Source organism: Pristis pectinata, chromosome 12 (genome assembly GCF_009764475.1).
Source record: "Pristis pectinata isolate sPriPec2 chromosome 12, sPriPec2.1.pri, whole genome shotgun sequence".
In the NCBI taxonomy this organism is placed as follows: domain Eukaryota; kingdom Metazoa; phylum Chordata; class Chondrichthyes; order Rhinopristiformes; family Pristidae; genus Pristis; species Pristis pectinata.
This window is the reverse complement of record NC_067416.1, coordinates 10636311-10662135: the sequence shown is the minus strand read 5'-3', so window position 1 is coordinate 10662135 and position 25825 is coordinate 10636311. Positions and strand designations below refer to the sequence as shown.

Sequence of the window (25825 nt, the reverse complement as noted above, 5' to 3'; positions counted from 1 at the left end):
GGGAAGAGATTGCTGGAGCGTTAACAATGATCTTTGCGTCCTCCCTGGATGCAGGAATGGTACCAGAGGATTGGAGGATGGCGAATGTTGTTCCATTGTTCAAGAAAGGTAAAAGGGATAATCCTGGGAATTATAGACCAGTGAGTGGTGGGCAAACTATTGAAGAGGATTCTTAGGGACGGGATTGATGAGCATTTGGAGAAGCATAGTCTTATTAGGGACAGTCAACATGGCTTTGTGAAGGGCAGGTCGTGCCTCACGAGCCTGATAGAGTTTTTCGAGAAAGTGACAAGACAAAGTGATGAAGGTAGTGCAGTGGATGTGGTATATATGGATTTTAGCAAGGCGTTTGACAAGGTTCCCCATGGTAGGCTCATCCAGAAAGTCATGAGGTATGGGATCCATGGAAAATTGGCTGTGTGGATTCGGAATTGGCTTACCCACAGAAGGCAGAGGGTGGTTGTAGAAAATGAGTATTTGACCTGGAGATCGGTAACTAGTGGTGTTCCACAGAGATCTGTTCTGGGACCCCTGTTCTTTATGATTTTTATAAATGACTTGGATGAAGAGGTGGAAGGGTGGGTTGGTAAGTTTGCAGATGGCACGAAAGTTGGTGACGTAGTAGATAGTGCAGGTTGTTGTAGGTTGCAAATGGATATAGACAGGATGTAGAGCTGGGCGGAGAAGTGGCAGATGGAGTTCAATCCAGAGAAGTATGAAGTGATACACTTTGGAAGATCGAACTTGAAGGCAGAGTACATGGTTAATGGTGTGGAGGCACAGAGAGATCTTGGAGTCCAAGTACATAAGATCCCTCAAAGTTGCCACGCAAGTTGATAGGGTGTTTAAGAAGGCATGTGGTGTGTTGGCCTTCATTAACCGGGGGATTGAGTTCAAGAGCAGTGAAGTAATATTGTAGCTCTATAAGACTCTGGTTTGACCACACTTAGAGGGTTGTGTTCAGTTCTGGTCACCTCATCATAGAAAGGATGTGGAAGCTTTGGAGAGGGTGCAGAGGAGATTTATAAGGATGCTGCCTGGATTGGAGAACATGTCTTATGAGGAGTTGAATGAGTTAGGGTTTTTCTCTTTGGAGTGACGGAGGATGACAGGGGACTTGATAGAGGTATATAAGATTATGAGAGGCATAGACAAAGTGGACAGCCAGCACCTTTTCCACAGGATGGTAATGGCCAATACTAGAGGTAACCTGTTTAAGCTGCGTGGAGGAAAGTTCAGGGGAGATGTCAGAGGTAAGTTTTTTTTAAAACACAGAGTGGTAGGTCCCTGGAACGCACTGCCAGGGGTGGTGGTAGGAGCCGATACAATAGGGTCATTTAAGAGATTCTTAAATAGGCACATGGATGAAAGAAAAATAGAGGGTTATGGGAGGTGAAGTAGGGGGATAGATCAAATGTGGATAAGGTTTATATAGGTCTGCACAACATTGTGGGCCGAAGAGCCTGTACTGCGCTGTAATTTATGTTCTATGTTCTACGATCAGAAACTTGGTTCATTATTTCCCCGAAGTGTAGTAATCACTGCCTACTTGCATTGTGGGGATGAACAGCAACAATGAACTATGCATGCAAGCAAAGTATTTATTTTTGTGATTTTATCATTCTAGAAATGAGTCTTCTGGTACATAGTACCCTCAAGAAGGTAGTACAGCAGCAGTAAGAGTCATATTGCTGTCCTCTGCAAGGGAAGTGACAGTTCTGTCCAGAGATAGACAGACAGGAAATAAATGACATCTCAATCAACAAGTACTAGGTGTACCAGTCATTTATATTCACTGCCAACAATTACTCCCCTACATATCCAGCCTCAATAGACTGACCTCTCATGGTTCCACTCATACTTTTTGCATCAAGGAAACTACAGTGTAAACAAGGAAACAGAAAATACTGAAGGCAATCAGCTCTGCTGAATCCTCTTTAAGCACGGGATCAGCTTTCATATATACACCAATGGTACCTGCAGCTCATCAAACAAATGAAGAGGTGTGTTTGTTCACTCTTTCCAGCAATCACCTAACAAGATAAGGCAAAACCTACTCCACCTGAGTGCCTTCTTCTTGGCTTCCCCAGATTCACACCAACTGATAACCAAAATGGTGAGTATGATCCGTAGATTCTCCCAATGATGGCTGTGATTGTACAGTACACGATACTGTTCTTCTATGAAACTTGCTCCATCAGAAAAAATATTCAAACAAAAGAGAACAAATATTCAAACAGTAGCAGCAGTAGGCCATCTGACCCTTCTAGCCTACTCTGCCAAAGGTCAAGGTCATGGCAGATCTTCTACCTTCAGGCCATTTTCCAGCAGCATTGCTGGATCTTTTGATTTCTATAATGCCCAGAAATCTATCAATTTTTGTTTTGAATGGCCACAATGATTGAGCTACAACAGCCATTTGAGGTAGAGAATTCTAAAGGTTCACCACCCACCCTTTGCAACTGAATCCTTGACTTCCTGACCAACAGACCACAATCAGTAAGGATAAGCAGCAACATCTCCACCATGATCTTTCTCAACACTGGTGCCTCCCAAGGCTGCGTCTTCAGCCCCCTACCTACTCCCTATACACTCGTAACTGTGTGGCCAAATTCTGCTCTAACTTCATCTACAAGTTTGCAGGTGATATCACCATAGTGGACCATATCTCAAATAATGAGGAGTTGGAGTACGGAAGGAGATAGAGAGCTTAGTAACATGGTGTCATGACAACAACCTTTCCCTCAATGTCAGCAAAACAGAAGAGCTGGTCACTGACTTCAGGAAGGGGAGTGGTGCACATGCTCCTGTCTATATCAATGGCGCTGAGGTCGAGAGAGATGACAGCTTCAAGTTCCTAGGAACGAACATCACCAACAGCCTGTCCTGGTCCAACCACTTAGACGCCATGGCCAAGAAAGCTCACCAGCACCTCTACTTTCTCAGGAGGCTAAAGAAATTTGGCACGTCCCTGTTGACCGTCACCAATTTTTATTAAGACACCATAGAAAGCATCCTATCTGGATGCATCACATCATGGCTTGGTATGACAACTGCTCTGCCTACAACTGCAAGAAACTACAGAAAGTTCTGGACGTAGCTCAGCGCATCAAAGAAACCAGCCTCCCCTCCATGGACTCTGTCTATACTTCTCGCTGCCTCTGTAAAGCAACCAGCATAATCAAAGATCCCACCTTCTCCTGTCAGCCAGAAAATACAAAAGCCTGAAAGAACATACCAGCAGGCTCAAGGACAGCTTCTATCTGCTGTTATAAGATTATTGAACGGTTCCCTAGTTTGATTAGATGGACTCTTGACCTCACAATCTACCCTGTTATGACCTTGCACCTTATTGTCTACCTGCACTGCACTTCCTCTGTAGCTGTTACACTTTATTCTGTATTGTTATTTTACCTTGTACTACCTCAATGTACTGTGTAATGAATTGTTCTGTATGCAAGACAAGTTTCTCACTGTACTTGATACATGTGACTATTATAAATCAATTACAATTCCTCTGAGTGAAGAAATTTGTCCTCATTGCCACCCTGGATTCCTTAGTCAGAGGAAAAACCTCCCTGCCTCTAGCCCATTAAACCCTGTAAGAATTCTGTAAGTTTCAATGAGGTCTCCCCTCATTCTTCCAAATTCTGAAGACTACAGTTCCAGTATAGTCAATCTCTCCTCGTATGTTGAGCCTATCATGCCTGAAACCAGTCAAGTGAATCTTTGCTGCATCCCCGCCACAGCAAGTATATCCTTTCTCAGGTCAGGAGAACGAAGCAGTACACAATACATCACCAAGGCTCTATATAATTTCATAACATTTTCATAATCCTGTATTCAAACCATCTTTGAAGAACTGCTGACATACCAATTTGCCCTCCTAATGGCTTGTTGGCCTTCACTGACTTGTGTAAAAACACACCTAAAGTCCCTTTGAACATCAACACTACCCAGTCTCTCATCTTTTAATAAATACTCCATTTTTTCTGTTATGTGCACATTAAAGTGAATGCCCCACATTTTCCATGTTATATTCCATTATGTTCTCATCTACTCAGTCAGCTTGTCCATATCCTCTTGAAGCCTCTTTACATCCTCCTCTGTACTCACAATCCCACCTTGTTTAATATCAGCAGCAAACTTGGAAATATGACATTTCATCCTCTCAAAATAGATTATGAAGAGAGGAGGCTCAAGCACCGACCTTTGCAGTAGCCCACTGGTCACAGCCTGCCAACTTGAGAAGGGTCATTCAATTCCATTCTTATTAACAAATTCAAGAAATGGAACTGCAACATGTCTTCTTTCTTTTTTCTAACAGCACAACCTGTATCTGCAATTCATTAATTAAAACTGGAATATATAATTATATAACATAATAATACAGCTCCAAACATAACTTTTGGTGGAAAATGTACTGGTAAACTAAACAAGTATGGTACATCATGTTTAATGCTAAACTAGAATATAAATTGTATATAATCGCACTTGCTTGACAACTAAGATACAGCATTGCAAAATGCTTAATATGGTGATTTTATGGCCTCCAGAGAAATGTAATCCATTCAGCCAATTATGCATGAAGTTGACAGTATGTATTTCAAACTGTTGTTCTGACCTACCGAACTACCCACTTTAAGATTTAGGAAAGGAAGTGATATGGGCTATGTAGATTGTTGTTTACACCACAGAGGCCACATCCCAGAAACAACTGTACATACAGAGAGCTGTTCAGTCATTCCTCCTTCCATGCCTCATCTAGAATGAAGACTCTACAACAGCTTTGACGAACAACTATAAACCTTTAAAATGCTTTCACAAGTACATTTAAAGTCGAATACCATTACATTTTTCTCCTTTTTTTAAATTCCTAAATTGTTATCCTGAATGTAGTGACTCATTCCAAGGTACAGAAACCAATAACATTCAAGTACCTCGTCTATCTGGTCATATTCCATGAATATGATTGATCTTTGTGTGTTGATTTTACATTACACAATTATGGGAACATTACTGCTTGCTTGCCAAAAATGATCTCTTCTGGGAGCCGAGGGGGTAGCAATCAGGAGCAGACCCTAACAAACTTCAACAATTTTCAGTATTTGTCTATGATGCTCATGATGGAAATTTTTGCATTCTCATTCTATGTCCCTTGGAATAATTCTGCATGTTATAATTCCATTCTGTTGCAAGTTCATATAACTAAAAGGTATCCCAACAATCTTGGCCACCCCCAACAAGTCAAGTCTCTATTATAACTGAACATGGCAGTATTAAATAAGCATCCTCAAAAGCTAACAGGCACCTACTTTGTTACAGATCGCAGTATCATTTCAAAAATGGCACCTTTTTACTTTAATTAACATAACATTAGTCAAGGTCAGTGTCAGTGGGTCGAAATACTGTAAATGCTTTACCAATAGCACTGTGCCTTCACTAGAAGCACAGCAGTGATTCACAATGGGTCATGACCACCTTCTCAAGGGTAATTAGGAACGGACAATAAATGTCGGACTTGCCAGTGATGTCCAGATCCCAAAAATTAGAAAAGAAAAAGCAAATTTTCAACAATGCCAGCAATCCAAGAGAAGAAGCTATTATGCATTTAATTCCCACCCAAACAGTACAATTAAGTGTCTACCCTACTGCAATGCCATGTTATCCATCAAATTCTTTAACAAGGTGTCCTGTGGCAGCCAGTGTTTGAAAATAGGTATTGTTGCTGTCATCTGCTCATCACAATGTTTACTGAAGTAGTCACAAGGCAGCATCAATAGGAGTTAGAGGAAATCAAATATCAAGGTGCTCTAGATAATTGTTGAAACGTGTTGTGGGAAAAGGTTACTTCCTAAATAACTCAGTAAATCCTGATCTTAACTCTCAGGGTGCGCTTCTACTTTCTGTCATATTCATTTTTTTAAATTTAGAAACCAAGGTGGAGGACCAAAGCTTATAGATGAACAAGGTTATGGTAAATCAGGAAATAATGATTATGTGATGCCAAGATTGAATTTTAAAAGCACAAAGACTATGAAAGGAAGCCTGAGGGGCTTAAGGACTTCATATGCTTTGAGCCCCTTATCGAAACATTAGCATTACTATATGTTCAAACAATGCAAGTTCTTTTCACATCCCGGAATAATCTGCCTTCCTAACCCAAGAAAGATAACTATTGAATGAAAAAAAATATTTTATCTATTTGAATACAATCCTAACTAAAACCTGTAGTTTTGAATTAGTAGCCAAGTCTAAGGAAATGTTTCTCAGAGATGGATGAGGTACATGTACTGCTCCCATTCAGGGACAGAAGCACTAGGGTTTCCTGCCCTGAACTATTAACTATTAGTTTGGTCTGGGAGCACTCCTGATAATCAGTCACCATCCTAGCAGGGTCTAAGGTTATCAGATGGGCTAGAAAATAAAATCATTGCTGCGGGCCCCTCAAAAGTACTTTAGATAGATTCAAATGGATTTTTCACGATCAGCATGTAACCATGCAGCTTTGGGTGGGATGAGTCATCTTGTTAAACTACCTCTCAGGATTAAAGATGACTAGCTTCCACTCCAGTTCTGTGGGTTCTGAGGTTGCTGATGAGCCCAATATGGCATCCACAGACTCTGTCATAGGTGAAGCAGGAGAAGCTTAATGTGGTAGGTGGGTGGATAGTACAGGAGGTAGTGCACCCTTTCTACTTTCTTTGCTGGGCTTCCCCATGCTCATGACAAAGCGACCCAAGATGGTCAATACTATCCCAGATGCCCCTTGTCCATTTTGAATCGAGAAGGTTATATTTTTTCAAGTAGGCTTTGAGAACATCCTTTAATTGTTTCCCCGAGTCTTTGAGATAATGTCCTGGCTGTGGTGAAACTCAGAGTGCCTGTTTTTTAGACTTTGGTACAGGGCATGTGAATGATATAGTATAACTACTGTTGCAGCTGAGTGTAATTAGCCTCAGTGCTGGAAATATTGGTCTGGGAAAAGACAATGATGTACCTCCTAATGCTTTAAGGTACCAGCTATAGGCAGTCCATGTCTCAGGCCCATATCGGAGGACAAGATTCACTGTTGCCCAGTAGACTGTGAGCTTTGTATTAGATTTGGGGTCCTGATCTTCAAGCACTCTTTTCCTCATGTAGCCAAAGTTGGTGCTGGCACACTGAAGACAATAGTGAATTTCATGATCAATATCTGTCTTTACTGAAAGATGGCTCCCAAGGTAAGTGATTATGGGAGAAAAATAGTGCATGAAAATCAAATTTAAAGACCTGTGAGCATCTCTAGTGCAATGTCACAACAAGCAGGCTAAAAGTTCATTAAGACCTTGTAGATAGCCCTAAAAAGCACTTCAACCTGACAGCAGTCTTATAAATGCTAAAAGGGTAAAGACCAACACAGATTAGAGGGATTGAAAAGGAAACGCAGGGTGTAGGCATGAGCCAGCAGGCCATCAGCAAAACCTGTTTATTCCTGAAGTCAGAGGGCACTGCATGATAATCACAGAGCAAGACTAACGTTCATGCCTCAGCTGATCAAGACAGTCACTGAAAATGTAAGTAATATATGCTGTACTGTTTTCAAATCAGCCCTTGATTTCACCTTTCCCTATCTCTATAATCTCCTCCAGCTCTATAACTCAAATGTTTGCACTATGATAATTGTTATGTCAGACTGTTGACTGACTACTCCATGGGACAGCTGTCCAATTTTTACCATATCTTATAATTATACAGAAGAAAGTCATTTGGCCCATTGGGTCCATGTCAGCTGCCGGGGAGCAATGCAGTTAGAGCCATTTCCCCTCACCTTACTTTCCTGTACCTTTGTAAGTTATTCCCTCTCATACATGCACATCAATTTCATAGAACCACAGAACCATAGAAAACTACAGCACAGAAGACAGGCCATTTGGTCCTTCTAGTCTGTGCCGAAACATTATTCTGCTAGTCCCATTTACCTTCCCCCAGCCCATACCCCTCCAGACCTCTCTCGTCCATGTATCTATCCAATTTACTCTTAAAAGTTAAGAGCGAGCCCGCATTTACCACATCAGATGGCAGCCCATTCCACACTCCCACCACTCTTTGAGTGAAGAAGTTCCCTCTAATGTTCCCCCAAACCTTTCCCCTTTCACCCTAAAGCCATGTCCTCTCGTACTTATCTCTCCTAATCTAGGTGGAAAGAGCCTACTTGCATTAACCCTGTCTATGCCCCTCATCATTTTATAAACCTCTATCATATCTCCCTTCATTCTTCTCCGCTCCAAGGAATGAAGTCCTAACATGCTCAATCTTTCCTTATAACTCAACTTCTGAAGACCCGGCAACATTCTTGTAAATCTCCTCTGCACTCTTTCAATCTAACTGACATCCTTCCTGTAGTTTGGCGACCAGAACTGCACACAATATTCTAAATTTGGTCTCACCAATGACTTATACAACCTCACCAAAACATTCCAACTCCTATACTCAATACTTTGATTTATAAATGCCAGGATGCCAAAAGCCTTTTTTACAACCCTGTCTACCTGTGACTCTACTTTCAAGGAATTATGTATCTGAACTCCCAGATCCCTTTGTTCCTCTTTGATTTGATTTGTCACTAATATACATTAATGTCCAAGGGAAAATTTACAGAAGCCAATTAACTACCAGCATATCTTTGGGTCGAGAAAGGAAACCCACATGATCACAGAGAGAACGTGTAAATTCAGCACAGACGGCATCAAGGTTAGGATTGAACCCAGGTCTTGCTGTGCAAGCATGCCACCCCCAGGTATGTTCCACTAGTTTTTAAAGTAAGACACCACTGCATTGCAGGAGTTGGGCTCATTATTCTTATGTTGAAATCCATTTCAATAAAAGGTGATGCAATTTTATTATTTTTGTAATTTTTTTCCTCCCACTGGTTTAGTGCAATTGAATGACCACAGAGGAGACTTATGAGTCAACCATGTTGCTGTGAGTCCAACATAGGCCAGACAGGGTAAGAATAGCTGATTTCCTTCACTAAAGGGCATCAATGAACCAGCTGTTTTTTTAAAAAACAATAAGTTGATAGTTTGGTAGCTGCCATTACCAATATTGGCTTTGTTTAAGAGCACTGGCTTCAGATTATTTAATTAGTCAAATTTAAGCTTCCCAAATGTGAGATTTGTACTCATCTTTTTGGATAATTAGTCCAGATGGAAGGCCTAGAAGTGTGTGTCACACTGATGACTTTTTTTTTAAAGAAGTACCATAATACCATGGTCTTCGGTTACAAGGTTTCTCCATGCAATGACACACTTCATTATTTTCAGTGTGTACAGTTCTAATCCACTACAAAATGTTGGAGCTGCTGGCACTCAGTCTTGGAGCTGCAACCTTGAAAGCCAGGTCTTAAAAGAGACATAGGTAAAATACAAGCAGCACTCATTCAGCTTTTTGAGAATGTTGCTGCAAGGATGGGCCAAAGGAGGAAGGCCATGCCCAGGGGCTCGGAAGGACCCAGGCTACTAGAGAACATTTCCCTCAGGACTATGGAGAGCCTCTAGGGCTGCAGCAAAGTTCTACCACAAGGAGGTTACTGGGGAGGTTTCTGCAAGCAATAACAGTATGAGTGCAGTCTATGAATGTCTACACTTTGGAAAAGTCTTCAAAGCCACCTGCCTGGAATGATCCTGAAGATAGGGGGCTGAATGACAATGACCGTGACGCTCACAGGCAAAACAGTCCAAGCACAATTGCGCTGCTATATTTGAGTATGCAGGAGATCTCATAACTCCGTGAAGAATGCCTTGATGAAGCCTTGACTGCACAGACATTGCTTGTCAGGAACTTGTAGCTAGGAACATGGGTCCCTGTAAACTGTAAAAATTCCTGTTGTGAGAGGAATTTCTAGGGCTTAAATTAATGCAGCTACAATTTATCATCACAAACTATTCTTATTCAATATTCCCTTTATGACCCATTGCTCACAAGTAGAATAATCGATTAATGATTCCAATGCTCTTTGACATTTTTATGCACAAACAACTGCCATGTCTGCCTAAATAATTACAATGATTAAAAACTTGGTGAATCATTCACTATGAGAGGATGTTCTTGATTGTGGAGGACAACACACAGCTACTTCACCAAGGGGTAAAATGGAATCCTCCAATCCAGGCCACATCCTGCAATAACTTCCTTCCTACAGTGTGGCGACTGGAACCGCACACAGTACTCCAACAGTGGCCTAACCAATGTTTTGTAAAGTTGCAATATAACGCCTCAACTCTTAAATTTTATGCCCCAACCTATGAAGGCAATTATGCCATATACCTTCTTCACCACCCTATCAACCTGTCTCTCTGTTCATCAACATTCCTTGGTGCTTTACCATTTTCTGTATATGTTCTACCCCCATCTGACTTCCCAAAAATGCATCCATCTGCCAATGCCTCACCCAACTTTTCAAATGATCGTTTTTTTTCCACTTCTACCATAATGAAAGTAAGGTCAGTCATTACTATGGTTGGGTTTAAAATGTTGACATACTGCTGACCTGCTGGAAAGGATTGGCTCTAGGCAAGCTCCATCCTCCTGGATATCTTACACAGGCATTCAGGCAGGCCTCAGACAGACAATATCCCAAGCAACTTCGATTGCATGCACATCAAGCTGTTGTACCTCATTGGAATCCTCAACCTCCTGAGTAGAAATAGCGTTTTACTTATTTTAATCAGGCCACGTTACCATGACTGCCTAGGTCAGCATTTGATGGCCATCTGTAATTGCCCTTCAGAAGGTGATGATGAGCCATCTTCTTTCTTCAGTCCTTCAATAGGAGGTTCCAGGAGTTATACCAAGCAATGAAGAATGAATGCCATTATACTTCCAAATCAAGGTGGTATGAGAGTTGGAAGGAAACATGCAGGTGATGGTATTCCTGTGCGTCAACTACCATTTCTCTTACTTGGTCAAGGTTTGGGAGGTGTTGTTAGAGTAAACTGGCAAGTTACAACAGTGCATTTTGTAGATAGTACAAACTGTAGCTAAAGTGTGCTGATGGTAGAGGTAATGAACGCTTAGGGCAAGGTGGGGTGTGGTCTTGATCCTGGATGGTATTGAGCTTTTTGTGTTCTTGGACCTCTACAGTCCAAGGAAGTGAGGGGTTTTCCATCACACATGAAGTTCTCACCACATGATACCTCGTCTCAGATCTGCTTTTGTAACCACTGTTGACTTTCCAGTCAATGATGAACTTCAGAACATTGATGGTAGGGGATCCAGGAATAATAATGCTACTGAATATAAGAATGTAAGAAAAGGAGCAGTTCTGCCATTACTCATGATCATGGCTGATTTTCTGCCTCCATTTTCCTGCACTATCCCCAAACTGCTTGCTTCTCTTAAAACAAAGATCAATAGATTTTTGAACATTAAGTGAACTAAATCACTCAATAAATATTACATTTGGTCTCTTCAGCAAAATCAGTGATATAGATTGTGAATAGCTGGAGCTCAAACAGTGATCCCTATGGTAATCCACTTCACACCCTACCTATCTGAGAAAGATCTGTTTATTCCTATTCTTTGCTTTCTTTCTGTTAATTAATTCCCAGTCTATGACAGTATATTACTCCCAGTTCCATGTGTTGTAAAGAGTACATGGTTAGACTCTTTTGTTGGAGTTGGTCATGCCCAGCATTCTTGTGTCCTAAGTGATACTTATCTCAAGACTGATGAGTTGTGGAGCCAAGCGGTCCTGGTGAAATTCAAACTAGGCACTGCTGAGCAGGTTATTGGAGAGTACGTGCTTCGTAACAGCAACGTCGATGATGTATTTAATCACTCCGTTGATATAATGAGCCAGAGCAGCTTTGTCCTGCTCTTCATCACTATAACATAGCCTGAATAACTTTCCAGATCAGTGGCTGGATGCCACATCACAAAGTCAGGTATGACCTCCCCAACCAGGAAGTTAGTACAGAAGTTGATCTCTCCTCCATGATCACAAGTACCCTCTCAATACAAACACTGTTGGCAGCATATGGACTGCTGTTGGAGTCAGCAGTTACTTGCCACCGTCTCTTGCCAGAGAGGTATGTGTGATTTGTTTCTCTGGATCTAGGCATTACTTGCAAAGCCAGTACTTATTACCCATCTCTAACTGCTGTTGAAAAGCTGGTGGTGAGTTGCCTTCTTGAATCACTGCAGTCTTTCCAACGAAGATACTCCCACAATGTTGTTATGGAGCGAATTCCAGGATTTAGACCCAGCGATGATGAAGGAACATTGATGTATTTCCAAGCTTTAATCCTTATCCTTCTACATTGTGGAGGCCATGGGTTTGGGAAGTCATGTCAGGGTAACTGCAGTTGTTTTTTCAGCAGATGACACACACTGCAGCCATTGAGTACTGGTGATGGAAGGAATGAATGTTTAGGGCAGTGGATGGGGTAACAACCAAGCAGATATGAAGATCATTGAGTGTAGCTGCAGCAGCACACATCCAGGCAAATGCAGAGTATTCAATCGCACACCTGACTTGTGCTTTATGGAAGCTCTGAAAGCTTCACAATGGTACTTCAAGCAACAGTTTGAGATAATGAGAACTTTTAAGAGGTGTTGGCATAATTTCAATCAGCAGCAGCTGGTTTCATCTGTGCACAGGACTTCTGAAATTATTGTCTGTTGTAGTGTGGTGTAAAAATCTGTGAGACGTGCACTTTTTCAGCACACGATACACTGCACAAAATTCTTTATGAACCATTTCAATCACTTTCCAAAGTCTGAAATAGAAATGTTACTGCTTTCTCCTCTATGACAAACTGGTATGGGGCTCCACATGCACCAATTTATAGCATGGTATCCAATGCAAATGAATTTCTATGCTACAGACTTCTCCATGTAGAAATAGAGTTTTGTAACTGAACTACAAAATTGGTCCAAATTCATCTTGCTACAATAATAATTTTCTAATGATGTGAATAAACAGGAATTTGCTGATTCAGGATTTTACACTTGTAAGTTAAAGAGAGAAAAACTATACTCAGTATACATAACCCAAGCTTAGGACACAAGATGTAGAAGTAGGAATCAGCCACGTGGCTCCTCAAGGCTGCGCCAGCATTATACATAATCATGGCCGATTCTGTAACATCTCCGCTTTCCTATTCAAACCCTATATCGCTTGATTCTCCTGGTGTGTAAAAATCTATCAATCTTTTACAACAATGCAGGTCATTCAGCCAATCGTGTCCATAAGAGGTACCAAGCCTCCCATGAATCCATGCTTCCTTGGTGGTAGAGGTCAAAATTTGCCTTCTGTAGAGCATTATGTAAATACCTTCACCAAAAGTGTAGCAACTGTTTAAGAGGTCAGTTCACCACAACTTTCCCACATTGTCTCTCTGGTCTTGCAGGTCCCTTATTTAGCAAAGTGCAGTTCAAGACAGACAGCTGATTAGCTACCACCATCTTCTGTCAAAATAGTTAATATAAGTTAAAAAAATAACCTTATGATCATTCAGCTATGGGGTATGGTGATGGCCTAACATTTTTTTCCTGGATGGATAATCCAGAGACTTGGTCTAAAAATTCAAAGGTCTGGGGAGTTCAAATCCCACCGGAGGAGGTGTGGAATTGAAATTTAGTTCATAATTTAAGGGTATTGTGGGGAAGCTAATGGATAATGGTGACCTTCAAACTACCACGTGGTCATAAAAAAAGCATATGGTGCACTAACGTTTTACATGGGAGGAAATCTATCATCATTACGTGGTTTAGCTATAAGTGACTCCAGATACTTGTCTATGAAGTTAACTCTAAAATGCTCTCTGCAATGGCCAAGCAAGTCACTTAATTGTACCATTATCACTATGTTGAAACAATGAAAGAATAAAATTATACAAACCACCCAACATTGACCTGTGCACTTAATTCCGATATGGCAAAGTCACTTCCATCCCAACCTGCTTTGCAAAGTTCTCCTTACAAACATCTGGGAACTGGTGTCTAAACTGGGAAGACTGTCTCACAAATTAGTCAAGCAACCACTTGGCATTATTGTACACAGAGAACCATACCTTACAGACAATGTGCCAAACTCCCTGGTTACAATCTGTCCAACTAGCAGGATAGACCCACCAAAGGTGGTGGCACAGTGGTGCACAGGCAAGAGGTGTAGCCTGGGTATCCTCTACATTGGCTGCAAACCACATGAAGTCCCATGGGGCAAGCACAACCTCTTTTATTTACCACCTACTGTCCTCCCTCAGCTGATGAATTGGGGCTTCTCCACGTTGAAAAACACTTAAAAGAAGCAATAAAAGTAGCAAGTGCACAGAGCATTTTTGGTAGTAACACAACTCACTAAGCCAGCCAAGTCCTTAAGGACAAAGCCGTAAGACAGGATCAAGAGCAGATAGTGAGACAACAAACATGAGAGGTAATCCTACTTGACCTCACCACCACAATCTGTAACCTCATGGGCACTGCATCCCTCATTCTACCACTACTGTCAAGCCAAGGGATCAATCTGGTCCAATAAAGAATGCAGAAGGGTATGCCAAAAGCAAAACTAGTCATAACTAAGTAAGATGCCAACCAAGTGAACTACAACACAAGGCTATGGGTGTGCTAAATGGCAAAAGCAGCATGCAATAGACAGAGCTAAGCCATCTCAAGGCAGATAAATAGGACAGTTAAAGGCTGTCAGGAATCTCAGGGCTCAATACTGAATTCTCCAATTTTAGGAATAATGAATTCTCCAACTTTAGGTAACTTACTCTTTCTTGCTGTCCATATTGGAATTGGCCAGTTAGCATATGAACATAAGAAATAGGAGCAGGAATAGGCCATCTGGCCCGTCAAATCTGCTCCACCATTCAATAAGGTTATGGCGGATCTTATCATGGACTCAGATCCACCTACCTGGCTTTTTCCCCATAACCCTTAATTCCCCTACTCTGCCTGTCATCATTTTTGGATTGGTTTTTCTTTTCCTAATTGTATAGTCTAGCCTGCTAAGCAGGTCCCACAGCCTTACCATTAGCAAACCATTACACATTCAAAGAAGCATAATTTGATTCTAACTGCTACTTAACTGCTATATTTACGCATTAGTCTCAACCTATCAGAGATATTCCCTTTGTTCTACCCATCCCTCCACCACCTCCTTCACTAATGAATACTAACTTATTCTCTCTCTTTCCCAGTTCTGAGGAAGAGTTCAGGAGCTAAAACATTAACTGTTTCTCTTTCCACAGATGATCCCTGACCTGCTAAGCATTTCTAGCAATTTTTGTTTTTACTTGTTCACCAGTGCCCATTTGTTTTTCCAGGACCATTCGGCTCCAAACCTCATTGTTGAGCAAGTGTCATGTTAACATGATCAAGAAAACCTTGCAAGAACAAAAAACAAACAGCGAAACTTCTGACTTGAAATGACAAATTAGGCCATAATATCATCACATGTGGACCAAACAGTTTAATTCCAAAGGTGAGATGAAAGTAACAATCCTTGACATCAAGGCAACATTTGTCCAAGGAGTCCTGGTAAAACTGATGTCAATGGGCATCAAGGGGATAACACCCAAATCCCCTTGATTCATTCTTTGCACCATTTTAAGAGTATTTCCAACAGAGAAAATTTTAACACTGAACAATCTCAAACAATATTAATAAATATGACTACAAAAGAGGGTAATGCAAAAGATCATTTAAACGGCGTTAATTTTCACTGACAGAAAAGTGAAAGAAGCTTAGATTCTTAGTACATGCTTTTTCACTTCCAGGACAGTTGAAATAACAGATTTATTGGATGCCAGTTTCCTCTTCCTGTGCCTACATCAGTACTAACTAAAATGCAACTAGACAGTCATAACCAGATTTTTGTGAATCAACAATAAAAAAAACTTTGTTAAATTTCTAATTTTTCTGGAGGTTAGTGAGGTCTCCAGAACACTGCTATGTTCTGCACCAGTCCAATTTTGCCAATTCAGTGAAAAGTTCGAGCATATGGATGGCTGCTCTAGAATAAATAACATTTCTGTTTCTGGAATGATGTGACTATATAGGTTTTTTTCCACTTCATAAGAGCTCACCAGCAGTGCCTCAGTAATCTGACACCTTAGCAACAACACCACCATGTGACCCAATCAGAGTTCAGCATGTCAGAAGAGAAAAGGCACCCAGTACTCTGCATTCAGATTTTCTGGTTCAAGTAGGTCAGACATCTACTTGCATTTTGGAAACACGTTGCTGGTTTGTAAGGGAGCTTTATAGTTTTTCTCGAAGTTCAACCCATGGCTAATTTGCTAACCACTTTATTTTAAGATTCAAATCTTTTAGTTCAGTTTTATGATTAAAATATAAAATTTTCACTCCCATTACCAGATGACATAATTGAGTGACATCCTATTTGTCAATGACTTACCGGTTCTTTTCTAATTCATTGTGTGTAGATCTGCAAGACAGAAATATAGCAGTTACTTTAAAAGCTTTTGAACACATCTTATGGACCAGTAAATTGTCACATTTGAACTTAATTAATCTGATTTTACTGCTGTTCCAATAATCTTCATCCCTAAAAAGATGTTGATTTGTGCACTTTGGTCATATAATCAAACATTTAAATATCAATAGGCCACATGATTTTTGGTGATGTCACTGCCAAGCCTGATCTTGTCTTCACCTTATTCTTTTTATATATGCAACTTTGCAATTTGAGGCCAGAATTATGATTGTTTTTACTTCTGTTCTTAAACCAGGGATGCTAAGGCCAAGTAGAGTGCCTGAGCTGAGCTCAACTTCCTCAGTACAGTCCAAATCTGGGACCTTTCTGATTAAAAGTTAAACTTGGTGTGATAATATTTGCCTATGGCTAGGATCTAATGCAAATTACATTATCCATTTTTTAATATCTAAGTGACAAAATTGCTTAAAAAAAACCTGAATGCCAAACTCCTACTGTGAATCACAGGAAAGAAAAATACAAACTCCTGGCTAGAGATGGAACAGCTAATAAGAGGACAACAGTACATTGAAAATATTTTTGTATATGAATATGCATGTTCACATGATCAACCAAGGCTTCAGAAAACAAAAAAAACAAGGCAACTTCTAGTTCACTGCCATAAAATTGTATCCCATGAAATGAAGGGTTGAATTTCAGATGGGGGTAAAGAGCAACTGCCTCAACATCAAGGCAGCTTTTGATTGAAAGTGACCTCAAGAAATTCTAAAGTTAATGGAAAACTACTGGTTGGAGTTATAACTAGCACAAAGGAGGATCCCCAAGTTCACCTCAATGTTAAGACATTCCTGCAGATTATCCTTAGGGTAGTGTCCTAGCACAATTACGTTCAGCTCTTTCTTCAATTATTTTTTTCTCTATGTTGAGGTCAGAAGTGACGATTGCACACTGTTCAATTCCAATTCACCAGTGCTTCTTTGAGAGCATCTCCTCAACTCACACCTCTATCACCTAGAAAGAGGAGGGCAATTGGTACATTGAAACAAAACCGCCTGAAGGTCCCCTCCAAATTACACATCATCCTCATTTGTTGACAGTTCACTGTTCCTTCATCGCTAGAGGGTCAAAATCTTGGAACTCCTTACAAAATACAGTGTGGGAGCATCTTCACCAAAAGGACGCTGATGGTTCAAGAAGGCAGCTTACCGATACTTTTAAATGGGTAATTACAGATTGTCATTAAATGCTGGCCCCATCCTCAGTGAATAAAAATATTACAAGCTGCAGCAAGAGTCCGAGGTTACACAAAACTATTAATGGGATGTGCTCCACCTTTTTCAGAGTCTCATCACGGACTTTCATTATCGAGGAGCTGTGTCCCGCAGTGGGAGCAGACTGGTAGAGAATTTCTGGTCTGCAGATGTTAAGTATACAGCGCAGACTCTAGTGTGCTTCAATGAACGAGTTGACTGTGGCTTGGAGCTCGACCTCGGAACGTGTGCAATGCAATTGTTGTCCGCGTAATGCAACTTGATGACTGAGGTTGGGGTGACCTTTTTTTTTCTGGAGTGGAGATGATAATAGATTGAAAACCTTCTCATTCATCCTTTAAAGTAGCTCCACTCCAGTAGGAAGCTTGTTGGAGGTGAGTGTAGTGCGAAAGATTGAGCAAAGTATTGGGGCAGAGATACAACCTTGCTTGACACCAATCTGCACTTCTGTCATGGACCCATTGATTAAGATCACAATTGACATATGACAATGTAGCAGATGAGAGCAGCCAAGTTTGGTAAGGTTGTTCTACAGCTGCTCTCAATTGATGGAGTCAAAGGCTTTTCAGATGTGTACAGAGCTCATAATGGTTGATTCTACTCCCTAGATTTTTTTTTAATAAGATCATGTACATTATGACTTTGATGGATAAAATTCACTCTTTGATTACACCGTGACTACAATTTCAAGAGCAGCAGTTATCTCTGAACCTAGACAATGACAATGCTTCATGTGCAAACTTTGGGTAAGAGGTCAACAGGAATATGGGCTTACAGCAGTACTCAGATGGCAGTAATATTTTTTGCAGATGTTATCAGGGCTCAGCCCTTTCATTTGACATCTAATTTTGAAGCATTATAGCACAGCTTAAGGCTAGCTCTCAGAACCAAGCAACTTGGATGACATCTCACACCTCCTAGTTCAACCATTTTAATCTCAATCCTACTTCAACTAGTGTCATAGTGTAGGCACGGAACATGGAAACTTCCTGGTGTGAACAACTCATAACCACACTAGTGTACATGCTCATCCAATAGGGTAGTCCACTGAAATTCTTTACATGCCCGAGAATTTTAAAAAACTGCATTATGGATGTAAATTAGTTAAATCTAACATCAACCACCAATTATCAGTATGGTCCAACAGCACTTCAGTACAGATGAAGTTAGGGCCATCCTAACTTCATCCTCAGGCCACATCACTGTAATTCAAACTAGGAGTTTCAATTGTGGACCTGGACTTGGTTCACCTTTTAGAGGCCCATAGGTTAGTGCAGGAGAGAAGACTGACCTGCATCAAAACTGCAGGTTATTGCTGAACCTGCTGGAGCTCTCCTTCCAACTCATTAATTTTTCAGCAAAATCAGTGGGTTTTTTTAAACCACAAGTTAGGCTGCTTAAACCAAAAACACTAGTCAGGTCTTCAATTATCACCACCTCATTTCAGTATTTAGCTAGGCCTCAACCAATTTAGCAGCAGTCCAGAGGTACAGATCATGCAAAGCTTCTGTTTTACCAAACTAGTTACAGGCATAAATTAGCCACACGTTTGTTAAATGTATCCCAAAACACTCTGGTCGTTAACTGACCTGATGGGTAAGAGCAACTTAGCTAATACAATCCTATTCTACAAGTGATTAATATAAATTGCATTGTGAATCTTTTTTTTATTCTTTGGTTTATTAACTTAGCAACCCATTTGCTGCATTTCATTTTAAAATAAGAACAAAAGAAAAAAAGAATGAAAGTAGGCCATTTAGCAACTTCAGGCATGCTTCACCATTCATCGAGATCATCGCTGATCTTCCATCTCAAGCTCCATTTTTCTGCATTATCTCCTGATCCCTCAACTTCCTTAACATCCAGAAATCTCTTTCAAAGGAACTCAATGACTGAACCTCTGGTGCATTCCAAAGATGCACCACCCTATGCTTGAAGATTTTTTTTCTCCTCATCTTAGTACTATTAACAATAAGAAAACACCTTGCATTTACATTATCTTCTACTTAGAAAAATATCGAAAACTAACCACAGATGATAAACTAACAAAAGACATAAGAAAAGGGAAGACCAGAAGCTTAGTTATGTATACCTTAGGAGATTTATAAAAGGACAAAGAGGTAGAGAAGAAAATACCTTTAGGGAGAAAATTCCAAAATTCAGCATCTAGTTATCGAAGGTACAGCAGCAAATGGTTTAAAGGGAAATTTATTCTGGAGTCTTGAGTTGAAAGAAATTACAGAATAGAAAGAGTTGAGGCTGTGAAACAATTTGATTATAACAATGAGAATTTGTAATGGAGGCATCAGGGAAACTAATACACAATGCAAGTCAAAAAATTGCACAAGCTAGAAATCTGAAATAAAACAGAAAATATTGGAAACACTCAGCAGGTCAGGCAGCATCTATGGAAAAAGAAGTAGAGTTAATGCTTCAGGTTGAAGACCCTTCATCAGAAGTGGGAAAAGAGAAAAAGAGTTAGTTTTAAGTTGCATGGAGGGTGGGAGAGGGATGCAGAGGACAAAGAGAATATCTCTGATAGGATGGGGCTAGGGCTGCCCAGGGAATCAGCTGAAATAGAAGTCATCTGGGAAAAAGGGGTTAAATGGGCAAGTTGGGGAGGGAAAACCTGGTTGTTCGATAATAAAAGCTATGAAATGAAGGCAGAGAGTATGAGAATATCAACAAAAAAAAATTAGCATTGCAGAATGCAGGACTGCTGGACCTCCCAACACATCAGGCTGTGCTAATGGAGAGAAAAGAACCGAGCCAATATCACAGATGGATGACATGGCCTGTTCTGATACAGACAGAGAAACCTGTGATAGGCAACAGAAAGCTCAGGGTTGCTTCTGTGGACCAAACAGAAATACACTAGATTGGAAAATGTGCAGGTAACTCACTGCTTCACCTGGAAGGACTGTTTGGATCCATGGGAAGGGAAGACTTGAAAGGACAGGTGTTCCATCTCCTATAGTTGCTTGAGAAAGTGTTGTTGTCCTATTCATCCTTTCCTCAACTTCCCTGCAGCTTGATACTAACTTTTCTCTCCTTCCCAGTTCTGATAAGGATCTTCAACCTGAAACATTAACTTTGTTTGTCTTACCACAGATACAGCCTAACCTGCTGAGTGTTTGCAGCATTTCCTATTTCAATACCCAATACAGATCAGCGAGGACATGACAGCAGACACCAGATTTTCAATCACCTTGTTTACTGAGGTGCAGAGTTGAAGGCAGTCAAAAGTGCATTAAAATACTACAGTCTAGAGAAAACAGTGGCAAAGAAAGAGGATTCAGTAGATGATGAGCTGAGCTGGGGCAGAGAGTTGATGAAGAGAATTGAGAGAATATGGAGTTAGAAGCACAGCTCAGGGAGAGGAATGAGGTTTGTGACCAAGGAATGTAATATACGACAGAATTTGAAGACAAAGGCTTAAAAAGACATAACATGGAACATGTTGCCAAACCCCTTCCTAAAGTTTCTAGGATGAATAACTTATCAATCAATAAAACAGCAGAACTTTAAATGGATCTGGTACTTTTAATATTAAATCATGCATCAACTCTTCCTTCTTTCTGGCAAGCAACAGCCTCAAATCTTATGCAGGCAACTGAAAATAGTTATCTGTGGTTTACCTCTGGTTTAAATGTACTGCATGGCACATTACAGATGAAAAGAATACAGGTGCAGATTCAATACTGAGCAAAATTTAGCAGATATGCCTGGACCTGAGGGAACTAAAATCAGCAAGCATTCCTGCTTCTGACTACTATCAAGTTTTTTTAGATGAAAATTGTGCTTAAAGATGTCTGGTGAAGAGCGACCTTCCTCGACTAACTCTACCTTTGCAGAAATTAGCGCATTCCTTGAGAGAAGGAGCAAAGTTTGAGAAGGCTGGGGTGGAAATAAAATCAAATTCCTGTCTGGAGACCCTTTCTGCATTGTTTCATTTAGATTCAGCAAGCTTTGGTGGATCAGGAAGAATTGCTCACTGCTGTTCTGCTGGAAGTAGGAGGGACTTATACACACCACAAACAATTTTATCCTTACATGTCATGACATGCACCGAGTTTGCATTAAACGGCAATTTGAAAAGTAAAACCCCCAATTAAAAAATACAGCTTATATTTAGTTGCAATATTACCTTTCAACTCAAGTATGTAGTCAAAACATTTCTCTAACATACTACAATGAGCAAATAGTCATAAATTCTCCTTCATAATTTTACATTACACCATCAATAAAGAAACATTCAACATAAAAAGTTAATGAAATAAGTACTTTGGACGGGTGTGGAATCTGAAAACTTCATATCCAGACCACAAGAGTGAGATAAAACTGTAAGCAATTGAATATTGCTGCACGATTTTCCCTAACAATCATTGCAAAGAGTGGCTTTTGATGTGCAAAAACAAAACAAGTGAAATAATTCAGGCCACTTCGAGCTGTTAATCATTGAATGCGCTTTCATTCCAACAGCAAATTATTGCACGGTGAAATTCAGTGTCATGGGGAGGAGAAAAATTGAACCATCCCTCCATGAGATAAAATTCCCGGTGAAAGTTATCCCTTTTTTCCGTGGCCCCCCTTTCAATTTCACATCAGAGTGTGTTTTTAAAACTGTAAATCTGACAATCAGCTGATCACAGATGGCGCTCGAAGCTCCCTTTTCCCCATCCCCCCCATTAAAATATAATTAGGTTTGCGTTTTCTTTTCCCTCCAACACTTTGCACTATTCACCAAACACAAGCAAAATCGTTGCTGGGGGAAACCTAATATTTTTCAAAGTTGCTGCAGTCACAGGTTCGCCTGCGGTCTGCATTGTTTTAAAGAAATATAATTTAAAAAATATAAAATGGCGGGTACAGTAACCACATAAACAACGCTCGCTTCGGTTTAATTTTGCCCGACTTTAATGCACTTGCACTGAAATGCATCACATTTATGAGTAAGTAAATGACCTGGGCATATTTTTACCTATTGCTCGAATTCTTTTTGGTTTTCATTTTCCTCCTGGTCGTCTCGGCATCGCAGGGTAACGACGATGCATATCCGTGCTCAGCTTCTGAAAGGAAAACAAAAACAAGTTCACGTTGGTATATTTTTTTAAACATATATTTTTTAAAAAAATTGTATTATTGTTGCAAATCATTTCCCAGGTTACACGTTGCGAAGCAGGGCGATAAATGTCAGGATTCGCTGAGGGTGTTTGCTGCTTCTTCTGCCGCCGTTGATGGCAGTTAGAACTCCTGGCCATTTGAATTTTTTTTTAATTGATAAATAATAATTTATCCGCTTTGTTTACCCTCAGTCCTGAAAAGTTCTTCTTTTATTTTTTTTGTTTACCTCGGTCTCTTCTCTCTAAAAACTCAGCCGCTTCTATCAGTCTCTGGATGTTGATTAATTGCACTGCGTTCATTATTTCGTTTATTTTAAATTTGGTCGTGTATATTTACAAGGTACAAAAATATTTTTTATATAAAAATGGTTGGAATTTTTTTGTAAAAAAAGAAAGTTCTCAACTAAAAATTAAAGGTGATTTTTTTTAAAAAAAGGGGGGGAAAGCGAGCGATCTGCAAGCAGCCGACTCTCCTCCCTCCTCTCACTCTCTGTCAGTCCAAGTTTGTTTACCTCAGGAAATATCGAGGACGGCTCCGACCGAGCGTCTCCACTGCGCCTGCGTTCACCGCCGCTTCGGTCTCCCTCCCCTTCGCGCCCGCCCTCGCCTCCCCGCTTCGTGTACGCGCGCAAGGCACGCCGGGAAATGTAGTCCACTCCCCCTCCCTCGGCGCGGCCCGAGCCGCCGGCGGAGACTGCGATTCCCAGCGGGCACCGCGCGACGCCGGGTCGGTGGGGAAGAAAGCGATTGGTCTCCTTGTTGGTGAGGCTGCTGCCGAGGGGCGGGGGGGGCGGGGCTTAGCCGAACGCGACGTCAGGCAGGTCGGGCAAGCGACCAATCACACTCCGAGAGCCCTGCTTCATGTGAAAAGCACATGTCGCGAACGCGGACACGCGCACGCCCCAAGTGCGCGTGCACGCGCGGCGAGCAATGCAACTTTGGAAAAGTCTCAGTAACTTGCACCGTGGCTTCCACCTACACGCAAAGTTAATCTCTCCCGTAGAAGCAGTAATTGGAGATAATGCGTTTATTAATACTGTTAACGATGTTGGAATAAGACCAATAAACAAGCATTATTGGGAGTGATAGATTTTAATGTCATGCTCTTTCTCACCGCCAATATTTTCTGCACGGTGGTAGCTCCGAGTTATTGGTGCCATTTCATCCAGCAGAAAGTTCAAAATTCACTTACTGTCACATTTAAGTTGGTTTTAGCCCAACTAAAATTACTAAATCAAAAAGGAACAATGCCTCAGTATAACTATTTTATGTAAAGTTTAACTAAATGTTGGAAAAAACCAGTACCAAGAAGTTTTGAGTACAAGACTAAAGATGTGTTACTGCAATTATATAGGATCTTGGTGAGGTTACATCTGAAGTACTGTGTACAGTTTTGATCTCCTTACCAGACTAGTCTTTGGGATGGTTCTGTCATATAAGAGATCGATAGGCCTCCAGAGTTTAGAAGAATGAGAGATGATCTCACTGAAATATACAAAATTCTTAGTGCTTAGGAAACTTAGGGAGTTTCCTCTGACTTTGGATCATGCTCTTAAAATAAAGGGTAGGCCATTTAAAACTGAAATGATAAATTTCCTCACTTGGTACATGATGAATCTTTGGAATTCTCTACCCTGGAGGGTAGAGAAGGCTCAGTTGTGGATTGCTTTCAAAACTGAGATGGAAAGATTAGTGGATAATTAAAGGAATCAAGGGATATGAGAATAGGGCAGAAAAATTGTGTTCTGGGAGATCAGCACGATCTTGATGAGTGATGGAGCAGGCTCCAGGGCTGAACATTCTACTCAACTTCTATTTCTTTATGTTCAAATGGCAGCATTTTTGTCGCTGTTACAAAAGGTGTGTACTACTTACAGTTAAGCTATTACCTTTAATCCCTTATGTCTGTTCTAGCCATATAGGTAGTTGTTAAAGATCTTGTGACATTTCCTGGATGCCCGCCAACATTCTTGTATCAAACAGCACAAAAATGGAGTAAGCAGTCAAGCATCACACCGCTATGCTATGTTGTGTTTGCATACATGATATGTGATGTATGAGAGATGTGATGGATATCTACAAAAGAGTTCAGACAGTGATCTTGAAAGATATTTGTAGCCCATAGCTGGTCGTGGCTTTTGGAATTCTTGCAATGGTCAAGAGAGAAGCTAATCAATTTGCAGCAGATATTGTGGAAGTATGAAAAGCGGAGATACTATGAAACTTTTGAATGTTGAATCTACTTTTGAAAGAGTCTTTGATGTCTGCGGGCTGGTGGTGATCAGTGGTTTCATAAAAGCATGATTATTATTTCACACAAAAACTAAATCATTAGTACTGAGCCTTAGCTAACATATCCAAAGAAACACAACAGAATGGTCTTTAATGAAGCGCAGAAAGAAAATATGATGCTTTCTTCTCTAAAGCATAATTTTGTTCCAATTGTTAGTATCTGTAACCTGAAATTGCAACTTTGCCATGTTTGTCATGATTATTTCTGATGTAAGACCCATAGAAAATTTTGGTAGCTGGAGATAAAGAAAAGACTTGCATTTATATAGCACCTGTCATAACCTCGGGATGTCCCGAGTGACTTAAAGCCAGTGATACACTCATCGAGTGTGACCGTTGTTGCAGAATAGGAAATGCAACATCCTCTTTCAAGCAGAATGGATACATGTGTTGTTCAGGCAACTTGTTACACATCTTCATTCAGGAAGTAAATTAATGAAATACAATGTATACTTAGCTTCTCAATTTTGTTGGAATTCCCTCTGTTATAATCAGTAAATATTGATTTTCACAATGATAGATATCAGTTTATATATTAATGCAATTGTCGATTGTTATTAATAAAGATATCATATCGTGTTGTAGCTCTAAAGTATGTTCAGGGGAATATGGAGTGGGAAGAAGGACGAGAGGCACTAAAAATAGAGAAGAGAACTAGATGTTGGAGCAAAAGAAAGCAGATGCTGAAAATC

General features: G+C 40.5%; 1 protein-coding gene across 3 annotated transcripts in view; it reads right to left on the bottom strand.

Moving 5' to 3' along the window:
• The window catches only part of mxi1 (max interactor 1, dimerization protein), a 54237-nt gene that overhangs the window by 19164 nt on the left and 9248 nt on the right, over window positions 1-25825 (bottom strand). For 2 of the 3 annotated variants that reach the window (XM_052027563.1, XM_052027565.1), the window contains exons 2-3: window positions 22700-22787; window positions 16409-16438 (exon numbers count right to left, since the gene is read on the bottom strand). In XM_052027563.1, coding sequence (XP_051883523.1) covers window positions 16409-16438; window positions 22700-22787 — 118 coding nt within the window. Of the gene's footprint in view, window positions 1-16408; window positions 16439-22699; window positions 22788-23068; window positions 23337-25825 lie in introns of those variants that run through there. The other variant, XM_052027566.1, reaches the window with a different exon arrangement.